General features: G+C 43.7%; 1 protein-coding gene across 1 annotated transcript in view; it reads left to right on the top strand.

Annotated features, from left to right (window-relative positions):
• PPME1 (protein phosphatase methylesterase 1) overlaps positions 1-18221 on the top strand; it is a 53790-nt gene extending 35569 nt beyond the window's left edge. Inside the window, exons 7-15 of the mRNA XM_056115901.1 lie at positions 1797-1887; positions 5113-5178; positions 8282-8405; positions 8882-9011; positions 10031-10075; positions 14650-14714; positions 15412-15479; positions 17057-17261; positions 17295-18221. Of these exons, the coding sequence (XP_055971876.1) occupies positions 1797-1887; positions 5113-5178; positions 8282-8405; positions 8882-9011; positions 10031-10075; positions 14650-14714; positions 15412-15479; positions 17057-17075 (608 nt within the window). The 3' untranslated portion in view covers positions 17076-17261; positions 17295-18221. The remainder of the gene's footprint in view (positions 1-1796; positions 1888-5112; positions 5179-8281; positions 8406-8881; positions 9012-10030; positions 10076-14649; positions 14715-15411; positions 15480-17056; positions 17262-17294) is intronic.
• The last annotated feature ends 7992 nt before the right edge of the window (positions 18222-26213 follow it).

Raw genomic sequence — 26213 nt, forward strand, 5'->3', positions numbered from 1 at the left:
CAGGGCAGCCATCCAGTAGGGGCCTGAGGGTAAGACTCTAAGCATATCAGGATTAGGAGACAGGAGTAAACCCAGAGATAGAGAAGTGTGGAAAACTTTCTCTGTCCCTACCCCCACACCATGAGTAGCACTATAATTTGTTTGTTGAAATGTTTTGTTTTTTTTTTTGGTTTAGTCAAGCTTACTCCTGGCTCTGCACTCAGGAATCATTTCTGATGGTGTTTGGGGGACCATATGGGATGCCAGAGATTGAACTCAGGTCAGCCATGTGTACATCAAGTGTCTTACCTGCTATCTCTCTGGCCCCCGATTCATTAAATTTATTTTCTCAAGTCATTGTCATAGTCCTTAGTCTTCTTCCCTTCACTGTGCAAACAGGTGAATTCCAACTCTAAGGCCACAGCACCACCTGCAGGAAAATAAAAGAACGTAATTCAGAGGCTTAAGCAAAAAAATTCTGCCTGCTACCAGTGCAAAAGTAAAATGGGGTTACTAAAAACTAGGTCTCCAGAGGCAAAGAACTGGAGGAAGTGACAGATAAAGAATAGAGAAGATTCATCATAACAAAACTTAATGAAGATAAAGAATATCAACTAAACGCAGAGAAGCAAGTTCAAGATACCAAGAACACAGCAGCACAAGAAGTTCTGCGCCACAGAGACAGGATATTAAAAAATTTTAAACAGATAGTGGAATGAAGAGCACAGAGAATAAAATTAAGTGTAACATGAAGTTTCAATAGGAGAAAGAATTGAAGAACTAATAAATCACAACAGTAATCAAATAAGAAGAGGATAGATGTAAAAAAAAATGAAGGAAATCTATGAGAAATATTGGGCTCCCTTAGAAGGGGAAACATTTAAAATTATTAGAGTCCTAGAAGGTGGAGAGAGAATGAAGGGAGCGAAGATCATACTCAAATAATAGTTGAAATTTTCCAAATTTGTGGAGAAAAGTAACCAGAGAAAGCTGAGAGAAGACTCACATTTTCATCAAAAGTAACCTACAGTAGGCCCTGGGCTATGACTCAGCCAAAGCACTTATTTCCCTAGTTGAGGTCTTGGATTTGGTCCCTCTGGGGGGGACGGAGGGAATGAGCTTTACCAAAACATAACTGCTAAATTATGAAAGGTTGATGAGTCTTTGAAAAACTGAATACTCCTAGGGAAAAGAAAGAACTTACAGTGGCATCTCTCAAGCTTTTATCAGACTCCTCGCAGAAATATTACAGGCTGTGAGAGTACAATGGCATATTCATTCATACTACCAAAAGACAAAAATTGTCACGAAGGAATCCTTTGTCTTACAGAATCGTTATTCAGATATGACAAATACTTTTTCAAATAAAATCTAATGGAGCGTATCACCACCCGAGTTGTTCTGCATTAAGTGTTGAAAGGAGGTCTTCCACTTGACAGAACAGAAGACGGGGCTAGAGCAACAGCACAGCGGGTAGGGCGTTTGCCTTGCACGCGGCCAACCCGGGCTCAATTCCCAGCTTCCCATATGGTCCCCTGAGCACTGCTAGGGGTGATTCCTGACTGCAGAGCCAGAAGTAACCCCTGTGCGTCGCTGGGTGTGACCCAAAAAGAAAAAGAAAGAACAAAAGACAGAAGATCAGACCAAGGTTGGCTACATGCAAGGCAAGTGCTTTCCCTGCTGAAAAATCATTTCTCAATCTGGATGTTTCCTCTCTAGATTGTGCTGAGTCCTGCTCTCATTGAGGACAGTTGTGTACAATTGAACTGGTAAATGCTCAGAAGTCTGTATGGTTCACGCTTTTGTTTAACTTCTAGGGACAGCCATGGATGCACTCAACAGCATGCAGAATTTCTTACGTGGTCGTCCTAAGACCTTCACATCTCTAGAGAATGCCATTGAATGGAGGTAACACATAAATCTACATTTGCTCTATCTAAATGTTAGACTGTAGCTTCATCAACCCAAGTACTGAGTTCAAAGGAATAGAAATTTTTTTTTATAATTTATTTATTTATTGAATCACTGTGGGAAAAGTTACAGAGCTTTCAGGTTTAGGTCTCAGTCATGTAAATATCAAACACATTTCCCTTTACCAATACTTATTTTTTACCGCGAACCCCAATAGAACCCCACCTCCCACCCCTCCCAATTCCTGTGAGGCAGATGAGTTCTAGTTAACACTCTATCTACTTTGACTAGATTCATTGTTTCGATAAAAGATGCACCATTATTATTTAGAGTTTACGACCCCCCCCCCCCCCCCCCCCAAATCAGACATGCTGAGAAAGCATTGTGAAATGATTTGCTTTCTACAGCTGGGTTTAAGAGTTAAATGATGTCGCGCGGCCGCTATTGCGGTTTTGGATTTCTGCTATTTTACTTATTAACCCTGGAAGTATTTCTATTAAAAGTTAGATAGTTAAGAGATTGGTTTCTGTGCTCTGGGGCCGTGGCCGTGCCGGAGAGCCGCTCGTGGGGGGCAACTGGTGACCTCGGTCGGGCGTGGAGGACGGACTGGAATGCCCCCCTTCCCATGATGTCCCTGCCACCCCCACCCCCGGCTCAAATCTGCTGTCCACAAGGCTCCCCTGCGGCCGCCATCTTTCTTTCCAGAGAGGAGCGGGCGAGGAATAGAAATTTTATTTCTAAGCCTTACTTTTATGTAATGTCAGCAGTGAACACATTTCATAAAAAGAAAACTAAAAAATATTTTAAATATTTTAGAGTTGACTGAGTTGCCTTAAACCCATCCTTTTTCCACTTTTTCCAGCATACTGTAGTATCACTTAGAATGTTATTAATCTGCTGTTCCCGCTTAAAAGAAGAGAGCTTAGACAAAATGAGACTTAAAAGTCTTTTCCATCTTTGATTATATTCACGTGTATTCTAGTAAAGTTACGGAGGAATGGAGAAGCGTGGTATTGGTTTCTTTCCCAAATTTTGAGTTTTGGGGTAAATTTTAAAAATTTATTATTTTCATTATTTCATTATTTATGTTAATTATTTTCATAAAAATTACAATTGTTTTAGAGTTCCTAGTGCACATAGCCGCAAACATCTCATACTCTATTGATACACCTGGAGTAACACATCACATTGGATGGAATATAAAGTAGAAGGCAGCCAATCTTGATTAAGAAAATATTAGCACACAGGGCTCAACATGTTAGTAATCTCTTATACAGGCTTCAGGGTGGGATACAACAATCTTCACACATTTTCTTTTAAGGAAGTCGTTTTTTATCATTTTTAGTGAATGATTCATAACAGGCAATACAAAATAAGCCATTTAGGATCTGCTAAATGCAGGCAGGCATGGGTGGTGGTTAGGAAACTTGGAAATAATGGTGATGAAAAAGTGTATTGGTGATGGGATTGGTGTTGGAATATTGAATGTAATAAATCATTGTGAAAACTTTATAAAATAAAATTTAAAAATTACAATTACAAAACTGCAGTTTTAATTCTGATTACTTCTATTTCATAAAATAGTAATTTTTAAAATTATCATTACTTAAGGGGGTACATTTTGGTTCTTTTTTGCACTGAGTAGTCCTCGGGGTTTACTCCTGACTATATACTCAGGAATCACTCCTGGTAGACTTGGGGACCATAGGGTGTGCCAGGGATCGCACCCAGATCATCTGCATGCAGGGCAATCACCCTCTCTGCAGTGCTAGTTCTCTGGCCTTTGAGGGGCGCATTTTAAATTTTGATACTTTTTTTTTTTTAATTTTTATTAGTGAAACCCCATGAGGTTGTAGACTTACAGATTTTTGTACTTGGGTTTCAGTTATACAATGATCGAGTACCCATCCCTCCACCAGTACCCATTCTCCACCACCAGTGATGTCAGTATCCCTCCCACCCTCCATCCCTCCCATCCCACCCTAGCTCTGTGGCAGGGCATTCTCTTTTGTTCTCTCTCCTTTTTGGGTGCTGTAGTTTTCAAAAGAGGCGTTGAGTGGCAATCATGTTTGGTCTATAGTCTACTTTCAGCATGCATCTCCCATCCTGGGAGGGTCCTCCCAACACCCTTTATTTGGTGCTCCCTTCTCTATCTGAGCTGCCTTTTCCCCTAGCGTGTGCGGCTGGCCTCCAAGCCATAGAGTGAACCTCCTGGTACTTATCTCAGATATTCTTGGGTGTTAATCTCCTATTTTGTTACTTTATGTTCCCCAGATGAATGCAGTCTTTCTATGTCTATCCCTCTCTTTCTGACTCATTTCGCTTAGCATGATACTTTCCATGTAGTACCACTTGTATGTAAATTTCATGACTTCATCTTTTCTAACAGCTACATAGTACTCCATTGTGTGGATGTACCAAAGTTTCTTTAACCAGTCATCTGTTCTCGGGCACTCAGGTTTTTCCAGATTCTGGCTATCGTAAGATTTAAAGACGTGTTCTTCTGGTTGCCTGTTTCCATTGGCACTTTCAGTTCATTTGGGATATAATCCTTTTGATTGGTCCTTAGGTATACTTAGTTGGGCAACTGTGTCAAGATTCTGTGAAGATCCAAGTCTAACCTTGTCAGCTCTATTATGACATGGTTAATCTTCTAAGAACTAGTTCCTCTCGCCTATTTATCTGGTTGTATCACACTGCTCCTTTGCCCCCCACTTCGCTTCGTGTACTCTGTCCTCTTAAAAATCATCATCTCGACTTTCACATCATCACCCTTTTAGTTTAACTTCCTCGGTTCTCATTTTATTACTATTCTTGGTTTTGGGCCATACCTGCTGTGCTCAGGGTTTATTCCTGGCTCTGTATTCAGGGATCACTCCTGGTGGTGCAGGGGATCAAACCAGAGTCAGCCACTTATAAAGCAAGCACCCTATCTGCTGTAGTATCTCTCCAGCCTCAACCTTTGTGTTCAGAATAAAATGATTACTTTGGACTTTGCCTTCCTGTGCTAAAATGACCTGTTTGTGTTTTTGAACCAGGCCTGGTACATAATATACTGTTAGTAAAATATTTGCAGAACTGAAATGACTTGAATGTCTGTACTTAATTTTGACTTACTTAACTTAGAATCTGAGGAAGGTAACCCCAAAAGTCTGAAGAATTTGATCCTAGCGAGGTGATAAATTAGATGCTATTTAACCTATTCTCTCCTTTCTTTTCTAGTGTAAAGAGTGGCCAGATTAGAAATTTGGAGTCTGCCCGTGTATCCATGGTTGGCCAAGTCAAACAGTAGGTACCCCCTCGGGCTGAGACATGGTGAGAGTAACAAATGGATTGCTCTTGGTCACTTGCCTCTACACCTCTACTCCTCTCCTAGTCAGTGTCTTCATTAATTTCCATAATTTTAACAACTGAGCTTAGTTGAACTAATTGTACTAGATTTTCTTTCCTTTTTTTTAAAAAAAAAGAATCCCAAAGTCTTCTGTATAAAACTAACATCTTTTTGGCACAGCTCTAAGAAAAATCAGCAGTAAAAGTTAAGCATTCAAGGTCTGGGAATGTGCCTCAGCAGTAGAGCTGCCTTGAGTTTTTGAGGCCTCCAGGACTGCAGAAAGAAAACAAAGTTTACTGTAATGCTGGCAGATCTGGTTTCATGTTTCATTCTGCTAATAGTTTTCTTGTCGTGACTGGAGAGATCGTAAAGTGGTCAGGTGCTGGCCTTGCACTCACCCAACTGGGTTTACCCCCGGCATCCTAGATGGTCTCTTGCACCCCGCCATTAGAGTGCAGAGTGAAGCACACCACCTGAACACAACCAGTTGTGACCAAAACAACAGTAACAAATCAACTTTCACTACAGTGGAAATTGCATTCTAAGGACAAGTGAAGATTATTTAGCCCAGTTGATCTTCCCCAATAGGATTACATACATCCTAAGTATTTCTGTTAGTCACAAAATAAATTTTAGGTGAATTGAGAAAATGGTGCCCAACAGAATAGACAGGGGGCACAAGAGTTGCTAAAAATGATAATGGCATTAATGAATGCCTGCTACTTGTCAAGCTTTGTGCAAGATATATAAATATTTTAATGGCATGGTCTCTGTATTGTCTCTATATTATACAATATTCATATATGTATACATATATAATGCACACATGTATACATATATAACATATACACATAAAATATATAATATTCACATATGTCATAATATATATAGAGAGACCATGCCATTAAAATTTTTAATTTCTATATTATATCTACAAATACAGTTCCTTAATATAATCTCTAGTGCAGTATTCACATTGTTTGTCTCATTTTTTTAAATAGTTCAGATCAGAATCACACTAGGGGAGATACATAGCAATTGTTTGATATACTGTTAAGTACCTTTTGAGATAAAGGATTGACTTCTCCTTTTCCTTACAATTTATTTGTTGAGGAAAAATGGTTGTTTGCCCTAAAGAATTATCCAATATCTGGAATTGCTAATTGGCTCCTCAAGGTGTAATTTAACATGTTCCCTTGTTTCCTGTGTTGTTTGGCTGTGAATTATTGGTTAGATCCAGAGATTTGATCAAGTTCAGTTTTGTTGTTTCATATTTTTGTTTGTAAGATAGGTGATACTTGTGCACTGCAGTCACGAAACACATATGCCCTGTTGTCTATTTTTTTTTTTTAGAAAATGTTAGTAGTTATTGGGGTTCATTATCTGCATTCGTTTATTCATCTCTTCAGTCTGATTTAATCCTATTACTGTATTGTTGAGAAAATCAAAGTTCAGGAAAGTGACTCCCAGGAGTACACATATAAATGATGATAGATCAGTCACACTTTTATATATTTGACTTTAATGTCTGTAACATGGAAAACACAAGAGTAATTTGACTAGTAAATCAGGCAGACACAATGCAAGTGCTTTCAATAAAGTATGAAATTATTTGCTTCTCAGTGCCTAAGTATTTTGAGACCTTCCTCTTAAAAAAATAGTGAAAAGGCTTTTAATAAGGATGTTACATGGCTAAGAAGCAGTTCCATGATCTGAAGTTTTTACCTGAAGTGGTGGTTTCTGAATTTCATAAACTCATTTATGAGTGGTGCTTTATCATTTCGCTATCAGCTGGAATCTTCCTGATTCTAGGTAAAATTCTCTTGAATTTTAATATTCACAGCTGTAGAAATTCAAACTTGTTTCTTTGTCTTACTGCTTTAACCTAAATGTGAAATAACTCCTTATATTTTATAGAGCAACCCAATAAGATAGCTCATGGGTGAGCTCATGGTTTGCATACCAGTGTTTCTGGATTTGAGCACCTCATGATCCTCTCAGCACCATTGGCTCTCCTGCCCCCAAACCTAAAACAAAGAAAATCCTCACTCAACAAGAACATCTATGAACATTCCAAAAGTTTAGTGAAGAAAACAGGAAATGTGTTTCTGTTCTGAAAACGCCACTGCTATATCTTGGCACAGTAGTGGTGGGGTAGCAGTAAATTATTTGTACATCAAACCCATAAATATTAACACAATTGTAGCAATGTTTCATGAAACACAAAATACTCATTTGGTTTTATTTTTTATGGGGTTGGTTGGGTCACTTTTGGTGATGCTCAGGGCTTATTTTTATCTCAGTGCTCAGGGATCATTCTGCTAATGTTCAGGGGACCATAAGTGGTGTCAGTTATTAAACCTGGGCTGGCCTCATGTGAGGCCACCTGCTGTACTATCTCTCTCTGGAATCTTTAATTTTTTTTTTTAATCTATCACTGAAGTTTTACTGACCCTTCATTTCATTTGGGGATAAATTTTTCTCTTATCCCGTCTCTCCTTTTCCATTAGCTCCTTAGTAAAGTAAAGTAAAGGCCCTCCCGTTGATCGTCGATTTGCTCGAGCGGGCCCAGTAACGTCTCCATTGGAGACTCTGTTGTTACTGTGTCTGGCATATTGAATACTCTCGGTAGCTTGCCGGGCTAAGGGCAAATTAATAGATCCTTCTTAATCATGCATAACAAAGACTGACACTGGCTGCCACCTGGCTTATTGAGAGTTTTACTTTCAATGCTAGTCAATGTTTTTTCTTCCAATGTAAAAGAAATTATGGTGGTAGCTGTTCACAAAACAATTCTTCTACCTAATTATACAGTAAGAAGAGAGCATTTTGGGGGAGGAAAATGGCAATAATGGGTTGGGTCAAATTAAAAAGTTTGGGGCCTTCTATTATTTCATTTGAGCCTTGTTCCACTATCAGCAGTCTACAGTAGAAAAGCACCATTCTAATGGTATAAATGCACTTAACTCTTAATTTTTAGAAAGCCCGTGTCAGTATCTTGAAGTAATTTGTATATAGAAGAGAGTCGTGTGATAGCACTTTTTCTCCCCTTAAACTTAGGTGTGAAGGAATTACAAGTCCAGAATGCTCAAAATCTATTGTGGAAGGAATCATAGAGGAGGAGGAAGAAGATGAAGAAGGAAGTGAGTCAGTAAATAAGAGGAAAAAGGAAGATGACATAGAGGTGAGTGATGGCCTGCATTCTTGGAAGGAAAGTTAAGAATGTGAGAGAATGGTTAAGAATGTGCAGAGGTGCAGTAGGGAAAATAGTGTGGTCCTTTTGGGGCCACCATTAGATATTTTAGTATCCCTCCTCTCCTGTGCCTCAGTTTTTATTTTTTTAACGTATTATTTTTTTTATTTTTATTTTTTTTAATTTTTAGTGAAACACCATGAGGTACAGTTGTAGATTTACAATTTTTTGTGCTTGGGTTTCGATTATACAATGATCAAATACCCATCCCTCCACCAGTGCCCATTTTCCACCACCAGTGCTGTTGAAATATTGTTACTTTGTAAATAATGGTTCTTTTAAAAAGTTTCAGTTGTCTGGGACATTGTGGCCCTTAAAAAGTTCTGGTTTTTTTCCCTTTTACCCAGGGGCCTAGTTTTTATTCTGTTCCTTTAGCGGTTGTTCAGAATTTGCTTTCATTTCTCCAGACCAAGAAAGATCATCCATACACTTGGAGAATTGAGCTGGCAAAAACAGAAAAATACTGGGACGGCTGGTTCCGAGGATTATCCAATCTCTTCCTTAGTTGTCCTATTCCTAAATTGCTGCTCTTGGCTGGTAAGTCTAAATATACACACATACATACATATGATTTAGTTATCTCTGGCTACGATAACAAAATAGCACAGGCTGTGTGGCTTAAACATCAAATTAATCTTCTCAGTTCTGGAGTTGGGAATCTTGAGATCAGGGCACTAGCATGGTTGAATTCTGATGGAACTTTCTTCCTGGCTTTCAGGTACTCCCTTGTCATGTCCTTACATGGCAGAGAGAAAATGAAAACTGCAGGCTCTGGGGATTTCTTCTTAAAAAGACAGTAATTCTGTCTTATGAGAGTCACACTCCTATTGCCCAATTAATCTTAATTCCTTATTTACCAAAAATTACTTATATCCATAATACTTTATTTTGAAACCCACAATTCTGTTTATAGTAATGTAAATCTATTGTCATGTATGTAACTCCCTGTTAAAACTACTTGGTAAATGATCTCGAAAGTGCTTTTATCCTTTATCGGAGCCCACTCTCCTCCCCCTGCCAAATACCTCAACTTAACTAGAGCTTAAGCATCTACCTAGGATGGGCTGATTCTAATGTGGCTTCCATGCCTGGTCAAGCCCAAGTCTTTCTCCTATTGCATGTGAGGATATTCAGAGTATAATGAAAAAACGAAAAAGTAAAACTGGTTAGGACTATAGTTTAGGTGGGTAAAGCACATGCCCAGCATGTAATTGGTACCATATGGCTGGCCTCTGAGGATCTCTGGGTGGCCTGGTGGCCCCTGGGTATATCATGACCACACCACCAGGCACATCATCACTAGGAGAGACACTGGTGCTGGAGTGCCAGGGACCCCAGTGGGCATGTTTCCTGTTCAAAAGTAAATGAGCAGAATGATTGCAGCGAACCTCCAAAGTTTCTTCTGAGAGTCTACCGTCGGGGTTAAGCTAGACCTTAGCATAAATTGAGAGCGTCACCATATATACAACTCTGTAACAATTTTACTTCATACTTAAATAGCAGAATTTATTTTCACATCATTTCTAGTAAGTTACTTAAGAATTCTCTTATTTTAGGTGTTGATAGATTGGATAAAGATCTGACTATTGGCCAAATGCAAGGTAAGTAATCAAGACATTACATTCTGAGTTCTCTGAGGGCAAAGGAAGGAGCACAGTCCTATAGAAGTTAATGTTCTAAGATGGTGAGTGCCTGAAGCAGTGAAGAGAGAGCATGCGCTTTGGGGTCAGACCGAACTGACATCCATCTCTGTTTCTGACCCACTCTGACTATAGGCAAGTAAGTGTTTCCCATTCATGTGCAGTCCTGGGCTTCAATTTTTTTTTAATCATCTAAAAATAGTTTGACTACCTCCTGTTTCCCAGAGTTTTATATATTAAAATAAGATATTGTTGATAGGCGCATTATAAAGTATTCTGGGGGCAGAGTAATAGTACAGCAGGTAGAGTGCTTGCCTTGCAAGCAGCTGTCCCGGATTTGATCCCTGGCACCACATATGATCTCTCAAGTGGAGAGCTAAGAGAAAGGGGAGGTCCCTGCACCCCCTGCCCCACATATTTTTATTTTTATTAGAATTTTTAGAGATATCCATAACAATTCAGATATAAAAAGATGCAGGGTGGGCCAGAAAGATAGTATAGCCAGTAAGGTGCTTACCCTGCTGACCTTTGTGTGATCTGGCATTACATATGGTCCTCCAAGCCCACCAGGAGGGATTCCTGAGAGCAGAGCCAGGAATAACTAACCCCTGAGCACTGCGAGGTATGGTCCAAAGACAGGAAAAATGGTGCAGGAACAGAAAGAGAATATAGGACACACACTGTCACAAGTTTGATCCCTGGCAGCACCTTTGGTCCCCCAATTACCACCAGGAGTGATCTCCGAGCACAGAGCTGGAGTAAGCCCTGAGCATTGCTAGGTGTGGCCCCAAACCAAGAGAATAAAAGAGACAGCAAACCGTAGAGGACAGTGCGGCGAGGTGTGATATAAACTAGGACTCAGCAGTTGGGAGGACTTGAGTTTTAGTTTAGCTCTTTTCTACTCATATTTTGATCTTGCCTTGAGCTCCCCTTAGCTTTGGTTCTCTCGTGTGTAAGATGAGAAGATCGATGGCAGCCTCATAGGTGGTGAGGCAAAAGAGTAGGAGAGAAACTTGTTGCTCTCCAGTTTAGGTTGGCCAGATGACAGTGAAGTTGTGAGGCCAGTTTGTAGGCTTTTGGATTTTCCTGGTGTGCATGAAAGGCATAGTGAAGGTAAAATCTGTCAGCATTTTAACTGTGGGTTAAGGGAAAGAATTCCCAACCCCAAGGTCTCAGACTTAAAGCAGATTCTCTTCTTGGCTTTTCTTTTTTCTTTTCTTTTTTTTTAATTTTTATTTTTATTGAATCACCGTGAGATAGAGCATTGCAAAATTGTTCATTATTGCATTTCAGTCATATAATGTTCCAACACCCATCCCTCCACCAGTATAATTTCCCAGCACCTGTGTCCTCAGTTTCCCTCCGACCCCTTCAAACCACCTGCCACCCCAGCCTGGTCTGTCTGTCTGTCTGTCTGTCTGTCTGTCTGTCTCTCTCTCTCTCTCTCTCTCTCTCTTGTCTGTCTGTCTGTTTCTCTCTCTCTCTCCCCTCTCTCTCATTTTTAGCATTGTGGTTTGCGATACAGATGCTGAAAGGTTATCATCTATATCCTTTACCTGCTTTCAACACTCAGTTCTTCTCCAGAGTGATCATTGCCAACTATGATCATAATGGACCCTCCTCTGTCTTAACTACCCTCCGTCTCCCACACCATTGACCCACCATTGACCAGTCTTCCTGGCCCATTTTCCTTGGCGTTGGATATTAGTTTAATACTGTGTTGTTGTGGTGGTTTTTTAATAATCCCACAAATGAATGTGGTCATTCAGTATCTGCCCCTATCCTTCTGACTCATTTCACTCAGCATGAATAATCTCCAAGTCTATCCATTTACAGACAAATTTCATGACTTCATTTTTCCTAACAGCTGTGTAGTATTCCGTTGTGTAGATGTACCATAGTTTATCCATCTGTCTGTTCTCGGTCACTCCAATTAGCACAGGGGAAGTGAGAGAGGGAGCGAGGGGACCAGGGCTTTCGGGCTTCAGGGCAGACACACAGACAAACAGTGAAGGGCACTCTTTGTGGCAGGCTCCCAGGTACTCCCCAACTTGGCCTTTCTTTTGACTTTGTACTTACTCCACTTTCTCTCTCTAGTTTCACTCATGCTTTCTTTTTATACCCTACTAGCTCCCAATAAAATTTCCAACCCATAGCTCTCTCCTCAGCTCTAGGCCTACTCTTAGTATCTAATCTGCTGGCCATGTCTACTTGCATGTTTCTTGGACCCCTCAAACTGTTCTTTGCTCTCAGTGCAAGCTTTATGGGGAAAAGGAGTGATAATCTGCCACAATTATGTGTTCAAAGACTCCTGAATAATTTATCCGCCGCTCAGACCTTTCCCTTCCTCCAGTTAAATATTATTCTGAGTCTAGAGTACAGTATTAAGCTGGGGATATACTGGTATTGATAATTCTGAACTTAGACCCCTTTCTTCAAATTCAGTTCAAGCAAATCTTTTCTTAACACTTTTTCTGCACAAGACTTTTGCTTGATGCTGAGCAGATAGGTCACAGCCAAGCCTATCCCTGCAGAAATTTTAAAGAGAATTTAAAAAATTTTGTGGAATGAATGAATTGTTGGCTTCTTTAATCTTGAATCCATCTCTATAAAATAGAAATGATGGATTTCAGTATAATTGTGTGGATTTTAAATGATAAAATGTGGGTCAAGTGTCTGACAAGTGATGCTGATTCTCCATTTTATACCATTATTTCTTCCAGTAAGGATTTTGCCAACACTGTCTTCTTTTTCAAAGCATCTCACGGGTATAGAGAATAAATGGCTTGGTTGAAGGATACCCTAAAAGCAAAGGGAAATGTCTAGGCTGGCACAGATTACCAACCACAGCCTGTCAGTACTGTGTTCAAGCCAGTTGAAACAGTTATGAAATACTAGAAACCTGCTGCTTATTCATGATGCAGTTTTGGTGAAAAAAATCCACTGATCCTAAAGGTTTCTCATCTGTGTAAGATAGTAGAATTGAGTTTAGAAATATTTTCACTTTATAGAGGAATTATGAGAATTAACCCGTGATCATGTCAGTGTATGTGTACTGACATGATCACGGGTTAATTCTCATAATTGATTTCTTCCAGTGAGGTGTTAAAAATACATGCCTCCTATTCTGAGACTTATCTAATAGGGCCAGGGCATTAGAACTCTAAGTTGGAATCTGGTTGTTCACTCATCATTCATTCTCACTTAAGCACACACAGCTGTTAGGATCCTAATGCGTTAAAAATAGTACCTTAGGATGTATAAGTGAGAGAGGATAGGTTGGGTCCCCAGGGCAACTTAACTAAATGGAATCGTTTTGGTTTCATCATCTCACCAAAAGGTTTTCAACAAACAAAAAGTAAAAAAATAACTAAAAGAAAAGGGATGTCAATATTTGTCTTACGTTTTAGAGTAGAATAGAGAATAAATGAAGAAAATGGGTTGCTGGGAGACTGGGGAGATTGCTCAAAGGCTGCCGTGCGTGTCCAAGAATCTGAGTTAACCCTTAGCACTGTATGGTCTCCCACGCACCACTAGGTGCGCCTCTTGTTGACTCCCTTCCCCATCCCCCAAAATGGCTAGCTGGGGGTGCAGCCCAGTGGTAGAGTACTTACCTCCCATGTATTGAGTTCTTGGGTTAATTCAGTCCCCTTAGTCAGATTAGATTGTCCTCAGCTGTGGGACAAACAGAGAGTTCCACAGTGGTAGAGCACAGGCCTTAGCAAGGACCACACCCTCCGCCCCCCAGTATTGCCAGGTATGGCCCCTATTGAAAGAAGGAAAAAAGCAGATAAAGGAGATTTTGAAACTTTTCAAAGGTCTGTGACTGTGCTAAGATTCAAGGATGCGATGACCAGAACTGCAGCACTTAAGTCTGTCTCTGTCAATGGAGTCACCGAGGCTCTGAGAGTTTGCTCTCTACCTGTGGGAGCTCCTGGTCCCACTACCTTTCATGAAGAACCTAGCTTTACCCTTCTCTCTTCACACTTAATAGCTGTCGCATTAATTGCGAACCTATAGTTCCACGGCTTGGAAAAGTGCTTATTTAGTCGTGTCTGGCACATTGTTAAAACACTCCAAGTGACCTAGTGTGATACTAAACTTCAGAATCTTAACGTCGCTCCCAAACCCATACAGTTATGGCCCCTGCTTGCCTTCCTGGCGCATTGTGACCATCCTGTTCATTCCCCTTGTGCAGCCTGTTTTTCCTGTCCTGGGAACCTTTCCTGATTCCTTGTTCCTCAGCTCTCCTGTAACACTCAGATTGATCATAGGAACTACTTGCTGTGCTTAAAATTGCTTTCTGTCTAGACTTTTAAGTCACTGAGGACGATCAAGAACTGTTCCTTTTTGTCTGGTTCAAAGTGCATACATAGGAAATAGTTGCAGAAATAGTGAAGTGAAATGATTTGCTCGAAGTTGTGATAAACGGGGCGAGGGGAGGGCTAGGACTCCTGGGGAGACCTGGAGGCTGCCGCAGTGGCTGAGAATTGGCAGTTCGTCCCTGAGGGTGCTTAAATCTGTTTCTTCTCTAGGGAAGTTCCAGATGCAGGTCCTACCCCAGTGTGGCCATGCAGTCCACGAAGATGCCCCAGACAAGGTGAGTCTGGTGCGTGATGACTAAAGCAGAAGCTAGAACTGGTCGGCCTGCAGCAGCTGCTGTGGAACTGCAGTTTCCCAGAGCTCCTTGTGCAGTGCCTGTGGTGTTGGCTTGCGGGTATGGGCTGCAGCACTGCCGGCACCCTGCTTTTCCCTCAGGACCCTAGAGGTCAAATGAGAAGCTTGTTTTTCCATTACCCAAAAGCCAGAGAGAAGCAATTATTTAGCTAGAAACAACTCCCTAAACAACAGTCACAGGAAGTAATCTGACCTCCTCCTATAGGAAAAGTGCTTTGTGATTCTGAAACGATAATTCCTTCACATCATATCTCTTTATCTCTATTTTATTTATTTTTAATATTTTGACCATACCTGGCAGTCCTGCTCAAGAATCACTACTGATGGTGCTTGAAGGGCTCATATGTGGTGCTGGGGATTAACCCTGGGTCGGCCACATGCAAAGCAAGCGTCCTACCCACTGTGCTACCTCTGTGGGCCCCACGTCATTTCTCTTGACTTCCCTGCAGCCATCCCTTGCAAAAATGGTGGGGAAGTTTCCTAGCCCTGCCAGGACTGCGAGTCCTTTTGGGTCCGATTCCCCTGTCTGTGGGCCTCAAGAGGCCACAGTTGAGCCTCCCCTTTCGAGAATCCCCCGGGCCCTCCAGGACTGATGTTGTTCTCATGTACCTCTTCTCTAGGTAGCTGAAGCTGTCGCTGCTTTCCTGATCCGACACAGGTTTGCAGAGCCTATCGGCGGATTTCAGTGGTAAGGATGCCAACAAATTCCAGCCCCCCGCCCCAGATCCTCCCTCCCTCCAAAAAAGATTTTGCAAATTTTTTGCAAAAAGTTGCACATATCTCTGCTTTACTCCTGCATAGCTTGGGTCTCCAAACTACGTTTGCTTCTCAGCGTGGGGCCTGGCTTGTGTGTTGCCACATGGATGCTTGTTTCTGTGGACTCTGGTCGAGCAGACCTTAAAGTGTGCCTGGTGGGCCAGAGAGTGCAACTTTCCTTGCATGTGTTCCACCCATATTTTATCCCTGGCACCACATAGGTTCTTCCATCCCCCACAAGTAGTGGTCCCTGAGCACAGAGTCGGAAGTAAACTCTGTGCACTCTCGGGTATGATCCCTAAACAGAAAAAGGAAAAATATAATGAAGTCCCCCTCCAGATTGCCTATTATGAGGAGCACTTCTGGACGTGCTGGGGTGGGATCCGTGCTCTCCCAGACTCTCTGTGCCTACTCTCCCAGTAGCCTGTGTGCCTACTCCTATCTTGCTGCTCAGAAAGTTGAGTGGGCTGTGGGTGTTGTGGAGAGAGACATCCAGAGCAGGGTCTTCCCCTGGCACTGTTGCCGTTTGTTGGCAGTTAAATTTTTTGTGGTGGGGAGCTGTTCTGTGCAATGTGGAATGTTCAGCAACATCCTTGGCCAACAGTACCTCATTCCCTTTCACCCAGTTTCTCCAGGGAAGCAAAATCACCCTTATTTTACCAAATGAGGTTTTCCAAACTCATGTGGCCTACCACTACAAGATAAATACATTATTTATAAATATAAATATGTGTGTGCGCGCGTGCACACACACACAGAGAGCACTCCCCTGGAAATGCACCCTATTTTAAGTAAGCAAACAGCATCCCCCAGTTGCACCTGAGTCTGCTACCACCCTTCCCCTCCTTTCCTCCCCACCTCCCCCCACGCACGCAAATCATTCCAACGCTCAGTGGCACTGTCTCCTTTGGAAATATTGGATGAGAGGAAGAAGGAAGGATGTGTCTCATCCCCAGGTGCTTTTCACCTGGTTGGAAAGACAGAGCTGGGCTCTTGACTGAGGAGGAAGGAGAGAACACAGTGGCCCAGGCCAGGCTCCTGGCCCTGCAAGTCTAATCCTCAGGGAACCCCCCGACCCACTAGGAAGGCTCTTACCAGACTTTGATGAGGACGCTGGGGAATTGACCTGCACTCTTACTTAGGGTTTGAAAAGGAGGGAAAGACTTGTGTGTGGAGAGCTCGCAGTGCTGGGAGGAAGGCGAGGATGACAGGCAGGGCGAGCATTGGGGACGTGACGCCTCTCAGGCAACAGGCCATTGACGGACCCCAGAGATCAGTAAAGATTTTATTTCTCTTAGCAAACAGTGATTGATGGGGCCCCTGGATCATTTGGAGCCTTGGACCAATCGTCAGTACAGAGTGAGCAGACCCCGTGTCTTACTCTGAGTGAGACTGTGGGGAGATGTGGGCCTTGGTGTTCGTAAGGGAGGGCTTCCTGGAGGAGGCAGGGAAGCGAGAAGAAAGCTTGTGATCGTCACTTTGGTTTTATGCCTTCCTTCCATTTTGCAGTGTGTTTCCTGGCTGTTAGTGACCTGCCGTTCGTCCCTCCCTCCTTCAACATTGAGCTGTTCAAATACGTTGCACCAGAGGCCACTGTGATGCCGCTGTCTCCTTACCGCCCTGCCCAGCCTCGTGACATCGGCTCCCTGTAGATGGGCACCCCCAGATGTACAAACCCTTGTGTGTATTCCTGCCAAACGCATTGTTTTTCAGGGTCCTTGACCGACGCTGGCCTCCCCAGCCCGAGGTCCCCAGCTCCTGCCCCTTCCCTGTGTGGGGGCAGCTCCTGCCAGTTCTCCCAGCCTCGCCAAGGGTGAAGCCACCATCAGAACTGCTACCCTGGCCCCTCTTCCTGGCACTGGGCAATGCACCTGGGTCCAAATGTCTCCCCAGACTCAGGGACCTCCATTCTTTGGAATTGTTCTTCCATGGTCCTGCTCTGCCATACAGGATAGGCCATGCAGGGGGTGGTTCTTATTCCCACCCCACCCCTTTCAAAAAATACCAGTCAGGTACATTTTTATCTAGTCTTACTCTTCCAGGCTTGGAGGACCCAGAGAGGCCCGAATCCCTCTCATCTTTCATTGTGCAGGGAGGGGTGGTGGATTGCATCACAAGAAACCAGCTGAAAACCAGGTCCGGCCAGTCAAAGCACATGGCCCCCCCGTCCCACTCCCACTGGGCACCTGCCCTGGGCTGAGGCCAGGCTGCTCCCCTCACCTGCCACAGAACAACCCAGGTTAAGAACAGCCCATGCACAAAGCCTCAGCCTGAAGCTGTGGAATTGTTTTTAAGAGTCCAATTGAACCATTTTCATCATCGGTCCCTGGAGGTATGCAGCGTGCCCGCTCTCCTCTTCTAGACCCATAGCTGATCTTCACTGTGTGTGGAATCCATGTCGCTCCTCATCGAACGCCCAGCACCCTCAGTCTTTGCCTTCTTCCAGCTGCTTCCTATAGTGCCGCAGCCTCCCCTGCTACCAGGCTCGCCCCTTCCCAGGCAGGGCGGGGACGGCTCTGAAGCCCATCACTTCTGTGTGCTGCGTAAGCCATGCTCTCCACCCTGTCGCCCACCAACCTCCTCTACCTGTCCTGCTGCACGGTCTGGAGTCTGGGACCTACTTTATTTGTTATTTATGACCTTGTTTAAAAAAATAAATATCTCCCAACCTTTATTGGTCTGCTCTTTCTCAGGGGTGTTTTTTCCTGCTGATCCAGGAGCAGGGAACAGTTCATTGGATCTAGTCACCGTAGAGTTCCAGGATGCCATTCCTGCACTTCATCAGCATCTTACATTCTGCCTTATAGATTCGGAGGAATCAAGTTGGGAGAGTTGGATTTCAGTCCCATCTCTAACCAGGACTTGATAGATTGACTCTGGCCCGAAACAGACCCGATGTATGACCTGACACTCGTGGCTTCACATATAACAGCGCCCAAAGCTTGTCTGCAGCCCAAGTCAGCTGCTGGATCTGGATGATTTTGTTCACCTGACTTTTTCTCTCCCATAGCACCAAAAAAACCCACTTAAATTGACCATTACTAAAGTTAGGGCTATAGCAGTAGTGCAGTGGGTAGGCTGCTTCTCTACCACGTGTCACTGGGTTTGATCCCTGGCACCACATGTGGTTCCCCCTAGCCCAGTAAGGGTCATTCCTGAGCATAGAGCCAAGAGAGAGCCTCGAGTACCTCTGGGTACCAACCTCCCCCTCCTCCCCTTTTTTGTTGTTGTTGGTGTTTTTTGTTTTTTGCTTTTTGGGTCATACCCAGCAATGCACAGGGGTCTCTTTCCAATTTTTTAAGTTGAACTCACCTTAGCGGAAACTTGTTCTTGTCTCCCAGGTCAGTAAGGAAGTAACCATCCAAATTTGTCCAGACTAGTTAGCCAGGGTCCCCTCTGAATGGCTCCGTCTTTTAAACTTGGGATACAGTGGTTTGTAAGAAGTATGTACCAGGGGCTAGAGAGATAGCACAGTGGTTAGGGTGTTTGCCTTGTTCGCAGCAGACCCAGGTTCATTCTCTAGCCTTATGGTTTCCTGTCCTCCACCCTGCTTCACCCCTCACCCCGGGTCAGGAGTGATCCCTGAGCACTGCTGGGTGTGGCCCCAAAACCAACACCCATCAGATGGCCAAAATATATTTTACTCCTGGCTCTTAGCTCCTCAAACCCTTGGAATTTGTTGCAAATAATTCTCATTTGTGTTGATGAAGTTCCCCATCTAAGGAGAACAGCAGTTGTCTGGAGCCAGACTTGGAATCTGGAGGTTGGGACTCATGGTTTTACCCACCCTCAGAGCTCTAGGGAAGAGAGAAGCTAGTGATTGTCATCAGTTGCCAGTATTCAGTGCTCTGGACACCGCCTCCATAAAAGCTCTTGGAGGATCCCAGGAGCTGCTTTGTTGGTGACCACGTAGAGGTGAGGACAGGATGGCACACCTAGAGGGAAGCTCTGCACCTTTTCCGTGCCACGCCCTGTGTGCATCTTTTCACCTGGCTGTTCCTGAAGGATCTCCTTTATAATAAATAGGTGATCAGGTGAGTATGCAGATATTTGACTTCATTAAGCCCAGTGATCTCTGCGTTGACTTCTGGACTGCAGCTAGTTGGCCAGATGTATACATAGGAGCTTGAGCTGGCAACCAATATGTAAAGTTTGGGAAGTGAGGCCCAACGTGATAGTACAGTGGGTAGGGCACTTGGCGTTGCACGTGCTAACCCAGGATCCATCCCCAGCATCCCTTATGGTCCCTCAAACACTACTGGTAGTGATCTTTGTGTGTAAAGCCAGGAATAACCCTTGAGGAATAATCACTGGGTGTCAAATATATATATAAAGTTTGGGGAGTGGCAGCCATGACCCCATTAAGTCCGCTGCTCTCTCCTGGTAGCGTCAGAATTGAGTTGAATCACTGAGCGTTGTTAGCATCCAAGAATGGTTTGTTGGTATGGGGAAGCCTGGGCACAATTGGAAATGGGGTTCTGAGAGAGCTTCGTGTCCATGTTCCAGCCGCCACACTGTCCTTTCTCTTTCCGTGTCCCTCCTATCCACCCCCTGCCCTAGCTTCGAATCACTTCAGTACCCTTACTGCTTTCTTCTGAAAAAGGAAGCTGTCATTTCCCATGTGCCAGCTGTGAGCAGTTCCACATTAGCTTGGCTTCTCCATTTTAACCATTCCTGCAAGTTTCTGGGTGCTCTCTGACACTAAAGTTTAGTTTCTCAAGGCTGTAAATTCTGCCCCAGGCCCTGGGCTCACAAGAGACAGAGATAATGGACAGTACCTGGATAGATGGTCAGATATATAACCTTACATAGCTTTAGCCCTCACCAGCCTAAGTGGGAATGGAAGATGTTAATGTTAGCAACACAGATGGGCTCTAAATTACTGGCATCTCTGGAAAACAATTGGGAATCCAGATGCTCTAATAATGCAAGCCACACACACCCCAAAACTCCATACTTATTCCTAAACTGAGTTTCTCTTTGGCTGGGAGTTTGTTTCTTTTATACTTCTCAATAAACTTTTCTATCTTTCCAATTCTGAGTCTGAGTTATTTTTTTATTTAACATTTTTATTCTGGAAACTACTGAAGAACCTGGAGCCATGGGCCAATACAGAGACCTGCCCCGGGTTCCTGCTTCACCCCAACAGCTCTCGGCCTCCATAGGTGATCTGCTCTGCCGAGTCCTCTTATAGAATGCCATGGGGCTAGATTAGGACCCAGAATTCACTCTTACTAGAATATAAGTAAATTGCATACTTTCTGTGCTACAGTTTTCTCATATGAAAAATGGAGATAAATATTGCCTCCTTCACGACTCTGAATATAGGTAGGCAGGCTCTCTCAGTAACTGGCCGCTGGTGGCCCTGAATTGTTTCTGGCATGGCAGTTCTAGATTGTGCTTAATATGGACCAATAGTGGCAGTATCATCTGGATGCTTGCTAGACTCTGTCCCGTCTATTAAGTGCTTAGGGGACAATTTGGGGATGGAACCCGGGTTGGCTTCATGCAAGGTAAGCACCTTACTTAACTGTGCTATCTTACTATCTCTGGCCTCTCGCTTGCATACTAACACTTTCATTCTGAGATACTGGTTTAAATATTTCCATGGTGAAAATAAGCTCCCTCAAGATTTAAACACACACACACACACACACACACACACACACACACACACCCTGTGCTATGTCCCCAAGTCCTCAACCATGGTGATCTGATTTCTCTCTCCAAGCCCTTTTGGGTATGTCTGCTGTGCTGTGTTCTTGCCACAGAGGGCCAGCATGATCATGTGTGGGTTTCCGGACACTCATCATCCTCTTGTGTTTACCAGGCAGGCTGTAATCATGAAAAAAAATTTTTTTGAGCATCCTCTAAATCACTTTATAGACACTTCTCATTTAATTTCCACAAGAACCCTCTAAAGTAAATGATGTTCTTCTAAGTGGAAGTTAAAACAGTTACCAAATTCATACAGCTCAGTTGGTGTTCAAATCCAAACCTAGTGTTTCTGCTCCATACTTCCTCCAGGAGGATACAGGGTACCCTGGACAGTAAAATTTTGGTTCATATATCTGAGTTTTAACTTTCTAAGATTTTTTTTGCCACACCCACTCGTTCTCAGGAACTGTTCCCCACTCTGCCCTCAGGAGTGACCCCTAGGAGTGTTCCAGGAATCATATTGGACTGGTGCAAGCCTGGTTTAATAAAGCACTTTATCCTCTGTAATAGCTCTCCAGCCCCAAATGACTGGCTTGAAAGAGCAAGAGAAGGATGAGTAGGTGATGAGACTTCTTTGGTCTTGATGAAAGGAAGCTGAAATACATATCTGTTGAGCTTTTTTCTGGGTACTGTGCTTGCCACACCCTTTATCCTTTATATTCTTGTGACTGGACTGGAGCAATAGCACAGTGGATAGGGCATTTGCCTTGCACATGGTCGACCTCCCAAATTCGCTTCCTCCGCCCCTGTCGGAGAGCCCGGCAAGCTACGGAGAGTATCTAGCCCAAACAGCAAAGCCTGGCAAGCTACCCTATTCGATATGCCAAACAGTAACAACACATTTCACAATGTTACTGGGCCCACTTGAGCAAATTGGTGAACGGGAGGACAGTGACAGTGATTCTTGTAACTATTATCCCACCTCCAAATGCATGGAAACCGGATGGATATGTAGCTCAAGGGCCTTGCACGCAGCTGACCCGGATTCGATTCCCAGCATCCCATATGGTCCCCTGAGCACCACCAGGAGTAATTCCTGAGTGCAAAGCCAGGTGTGGCCCAGAAAGCAAAAAAAAAAAAAGAACAAATGTGAAAGCCCTGGGTTCAGTCTCCAGGACAAACAAAAAGGTAGCATCACATGACAACTGAAGCCTCAGAGATGGGAAATGATGCATCCACAGTAGTTCGGACATGACAGCATCTCTGATTGCTGAGCACTCTATACCCCAGCAGAAAAGGGACTATTCGCATGTTCAACAGAGCTTTGCAGAGCACCTCGGTGAGTTTATCATAACAGTGGCCTTATGGAGTCTACAGACAGATCAGCATTGTGAACACAGGAAGAGACGAAGGACATCCCAGATCCTTTGAAGGATTGCTATAGTGCAAGAAGGAGCACGTGCTAGTCAAACCATGCCATTTTTGTGACATATATTAATTCATTAATGTATGTGAATGAAATGTATGAAAACATTAATTCACAAACGTATGCACACCTATGTTCATCGCAGCATTATTTACAGTAGTCAAGATCTGGAAACCAGTGTCAAAAAGAGGAAAGTGGCATGATGAAAAAAAAAAAGCAACTGACAAGGACCCAGTGGGGTTGGAAAGAGCTGAAACAAACTCATAGTTTGGGGACTATGAGAAGATGTCTCTGGGAAAAGCTACCCTGCTCTAACCTTTACACCTGAGCCCAGAGAGATCACTGAAATGTAATCTAAGTGTTAGGTAAAAGGAATCTTTATATTTCCTACTGTGTTCATGCAAAATGACTAGTAATATTTACAAAAGTAAACAACCCATTACTGTAATTATTCAGTACATCACCAGTAAAGGTGGAATGAAAACTAGATTACAGTAATCTGCCTTTCTGCAAAAATTACATCTCAGATCTGCAGAAATGATTGAACAAGTATTTAATGAAAGGAAAACCAAGGAGACCAGTCTCAGCTTGGTCTGGCCGTGAGCCTGGACAGGGGCAGCTGCATAGTGAATATTGAGATTTCACCCTTAGAAATGGGTGAACTGGGGAGATCTATGCTAATCAAACTAATTCTTTGGGTGTCAAAAACGATTTCATACTGAATCTATGCGATCTTCTCAAAGGTGTGATGTCTGTGTCTCAGGAAACCCCATGGCGACCCAGAGGGTGAAAGGGTTGGGTTTACTCAGCAACTAGAGAAGGGTTTACAATGAATCAGTCACTGCATTCATCCAGGCTCTAGAAAACTCAGTTTTAACTGTGTAAGTTCAGGAATTCTGTCTACTCGGGGTCTGTGAAATGCTTTTCACTATAGACAACTCCCAGGGGGACCTCAGTCTCACTATAGCCCCTTAACAGAGGGACACATGGAGAACCCAGTGATTTGATTCCACGTTCATGAAACCAGTCAGGAACTAACAAGGACTCCTGACGTAAGGGACTCCATCTTGATTCCTCTTCAAGCCTATCAGCAGAGAGAAAATGCCTCCCATTATTAGAGGTCAGGTGTAAACCATTAACAAGTACGGCCCATAAGCAAACTACAGCTCCAGAATCACTCCATCCTCAATCAGGATAGTCTCCTGCAAACCAACTAATCTCACCCTTTAACTAGGTAATTATGCTTCTGTAACTTGCTTTGCTGAGCTCAGCTCCTGCAGCCACCTATCTGTTGTATCCATGCCTAGAGTGGAATGTGGTATCTGCCTTTAGAAACTCAACCCTGACTCTATTTGGGCTCATGAGTTTGGGACTCTATCCATTCCCAGTCGCCAGCTTCTGTAATAAAGACTCCCAATTCGACTAAGCTGTGTCTTGTGGAACTCCCTTTCAACACTGGGGCTCAGGGAACCATGTGTGATGCTGGGGTTTGAACCTGGAATGGCCGTGTGAAAGGCTAATATCCTATCTGTCATATGATTACCAGCCCCTTAAAATGATTTTTAAAGGCAAACATTTTTCTTTTATATTGTTGTAGAGGGTGTTTCCTTAATCTAGCATGCTGAGACCATTTATGGTGGGAGAACTAGAAGATCTTTATTATACATTTTGATCAGACATGTGGGTCTAGGTTAGGCAAGCACCTGAAACCTTACACAATGCTCAGGGGTACCATTTTTTATAGAAAATTACTACAAACTCATCATTAATTTGTTTCATGCTAAAGCATTCTGGGGGCTCACACACATCATGACATCAGTATGATTATGGTTCCCTAAAATCAGCATTTTCTAAATTTAGAATAGTAATCCCAGTGCAGACAGAGCGGGCATCTTTTTAAAACTTTCTACCCACAAGCAAAATCAACTCTTTAATGTATATTCTATAACTCAATTATTAAACCAGAGATACACATAATATTTTTACATCATAACAATATAGTCAACTGAAATTTATGGCTGGAGCGATAGCACAGCGGGTAGGGTGTTTGCCTTGCACACAGCCAACCCGGGTTCGATTCCTCCATCTCTCTCTGAGAGTATCCCGCCCACACAGTAGAGCCTGGCAAGCTACCACGGCATATTCGATATGCCAAAAACAGTAACAACAAGTCTCACGATGGAGACGTTACTGGTGCCCACTCAAGCAAATCAAAGAACAATGGAGAACAGACAGTGACAGTATTAGTTTTCAAATTATAATACAATAGAGTAAGCAGATATGTCTAGTAAACTCCTAATAGATTATATTACCAAATTTGCAAGTCACCCACTTTCCCAGAGTTATCTTTAAACCTAGGACTTAATAAGATTGGAAATGAAGAAAAAGAGTCTTTCAAGTACATTCCACAAATGAGATGACCCAGTCTGTGAATAATATCAAGTCCCACGTGTCCAGTGGGTTTCAGCAATTCAATACACTTTCTCCCTCAGAGGGACAGCGAAGGAATCTCTCGTCATCCAGTTCCTAAACAGAACATTGACCTTGTGTGTCAGGTCCACCTCGCAGCGGTCACTCTCCTCTGGGGCCTGGAGCCTGGGGTCCCCCGGGCCAGCCTGCAGCCCTGTGTCTTCCTCCTTCAGGGCACACAGCCCGTCCATGGGTCAGCAGCGCTCCTGGGTCTCCTGGGCCAGGCTTCCCACCAGCCGCCCCTCCCTTCTGTGGTAGCTCCCATTCCTCACACACGGGGCCAGCCTGGCCAGAAGCAGCGGGGCCCCGAGGCCAGCCACACCTGCAGGGGCTGCTCACTGAGTGGGACAATGGGGACTCAAAGCCCCTGGGGGTGGCAGCACCAGCAGCTTCCTGAGAGAAAAGGCTGGATTCAAGAGCCACACAGGACAGGACAGTCCCTCCATGGCTCTAACTGTCCACAGGGACCAGCCAGTCACCATGGACGCAGACCTGCCCCGGAACCCAGCAGCACTGACCATTCTGGATGGACCAAGTGATGTGGGCTGTGGGGGTGGACAGAAGGGCAGGAGGGAATGCAGTGGGATTCCTCCTGGATGTCCAGTGTCACCTGACCCTTAGAGTTTCATTCAAGATAAAATTGTCCCAGCACATGAAAGCCTCTGAAAGGGCCCAGGAGAGAGCTCAGAGGGGCAATGTGAATGCTAGTGGCCCAAGCTCCACCCCCATAATCTCACATTTTCCTGAACACTGCCAGGAGTGACCCCAAACACAGAGCCCTGGAGCCAGCAGCACCAGGTGTGGCCAAAAACAAAAGCGAAAAGTAAAAATGAAAACGAAAACAAACCCCCAACACTACTCAGGGACTACTCCTGGCTCCTTGCTCAGCTGTAACCTCTGGTGGTGACAGAGGACCATATTCAGTGTCAGGTGCCTCTGTGCTGTCTCCCTCGTCCCTCCATTCCCCATTTTGGGGTTAGGTTTTGGACTATATTCCTGCACAGTGCTCCATGGACCATGCACTGCCTGTGACCAATCCCAGATGCAGGCCATGTGCCTTCGCCATTTGGGTTATCTCAACGCCTCTGAGACCACTGGGGCTTTTATTGTTGC

This window comes from Sorex fumeus, unplaced genomic scaffold, assembly GCF_029834395.1.
Source record: "Sorex fumeus unplaced genomic scaffold, SorFum_2.1 ptg000030l, whole genome shotgun sequence".
Taxonomy (NCBI): Eukaryota; Metazoa; Chordata; class Mammalia; order Eulipotyphla; family Soricidae; genus Sorex; species Sorex fumeus.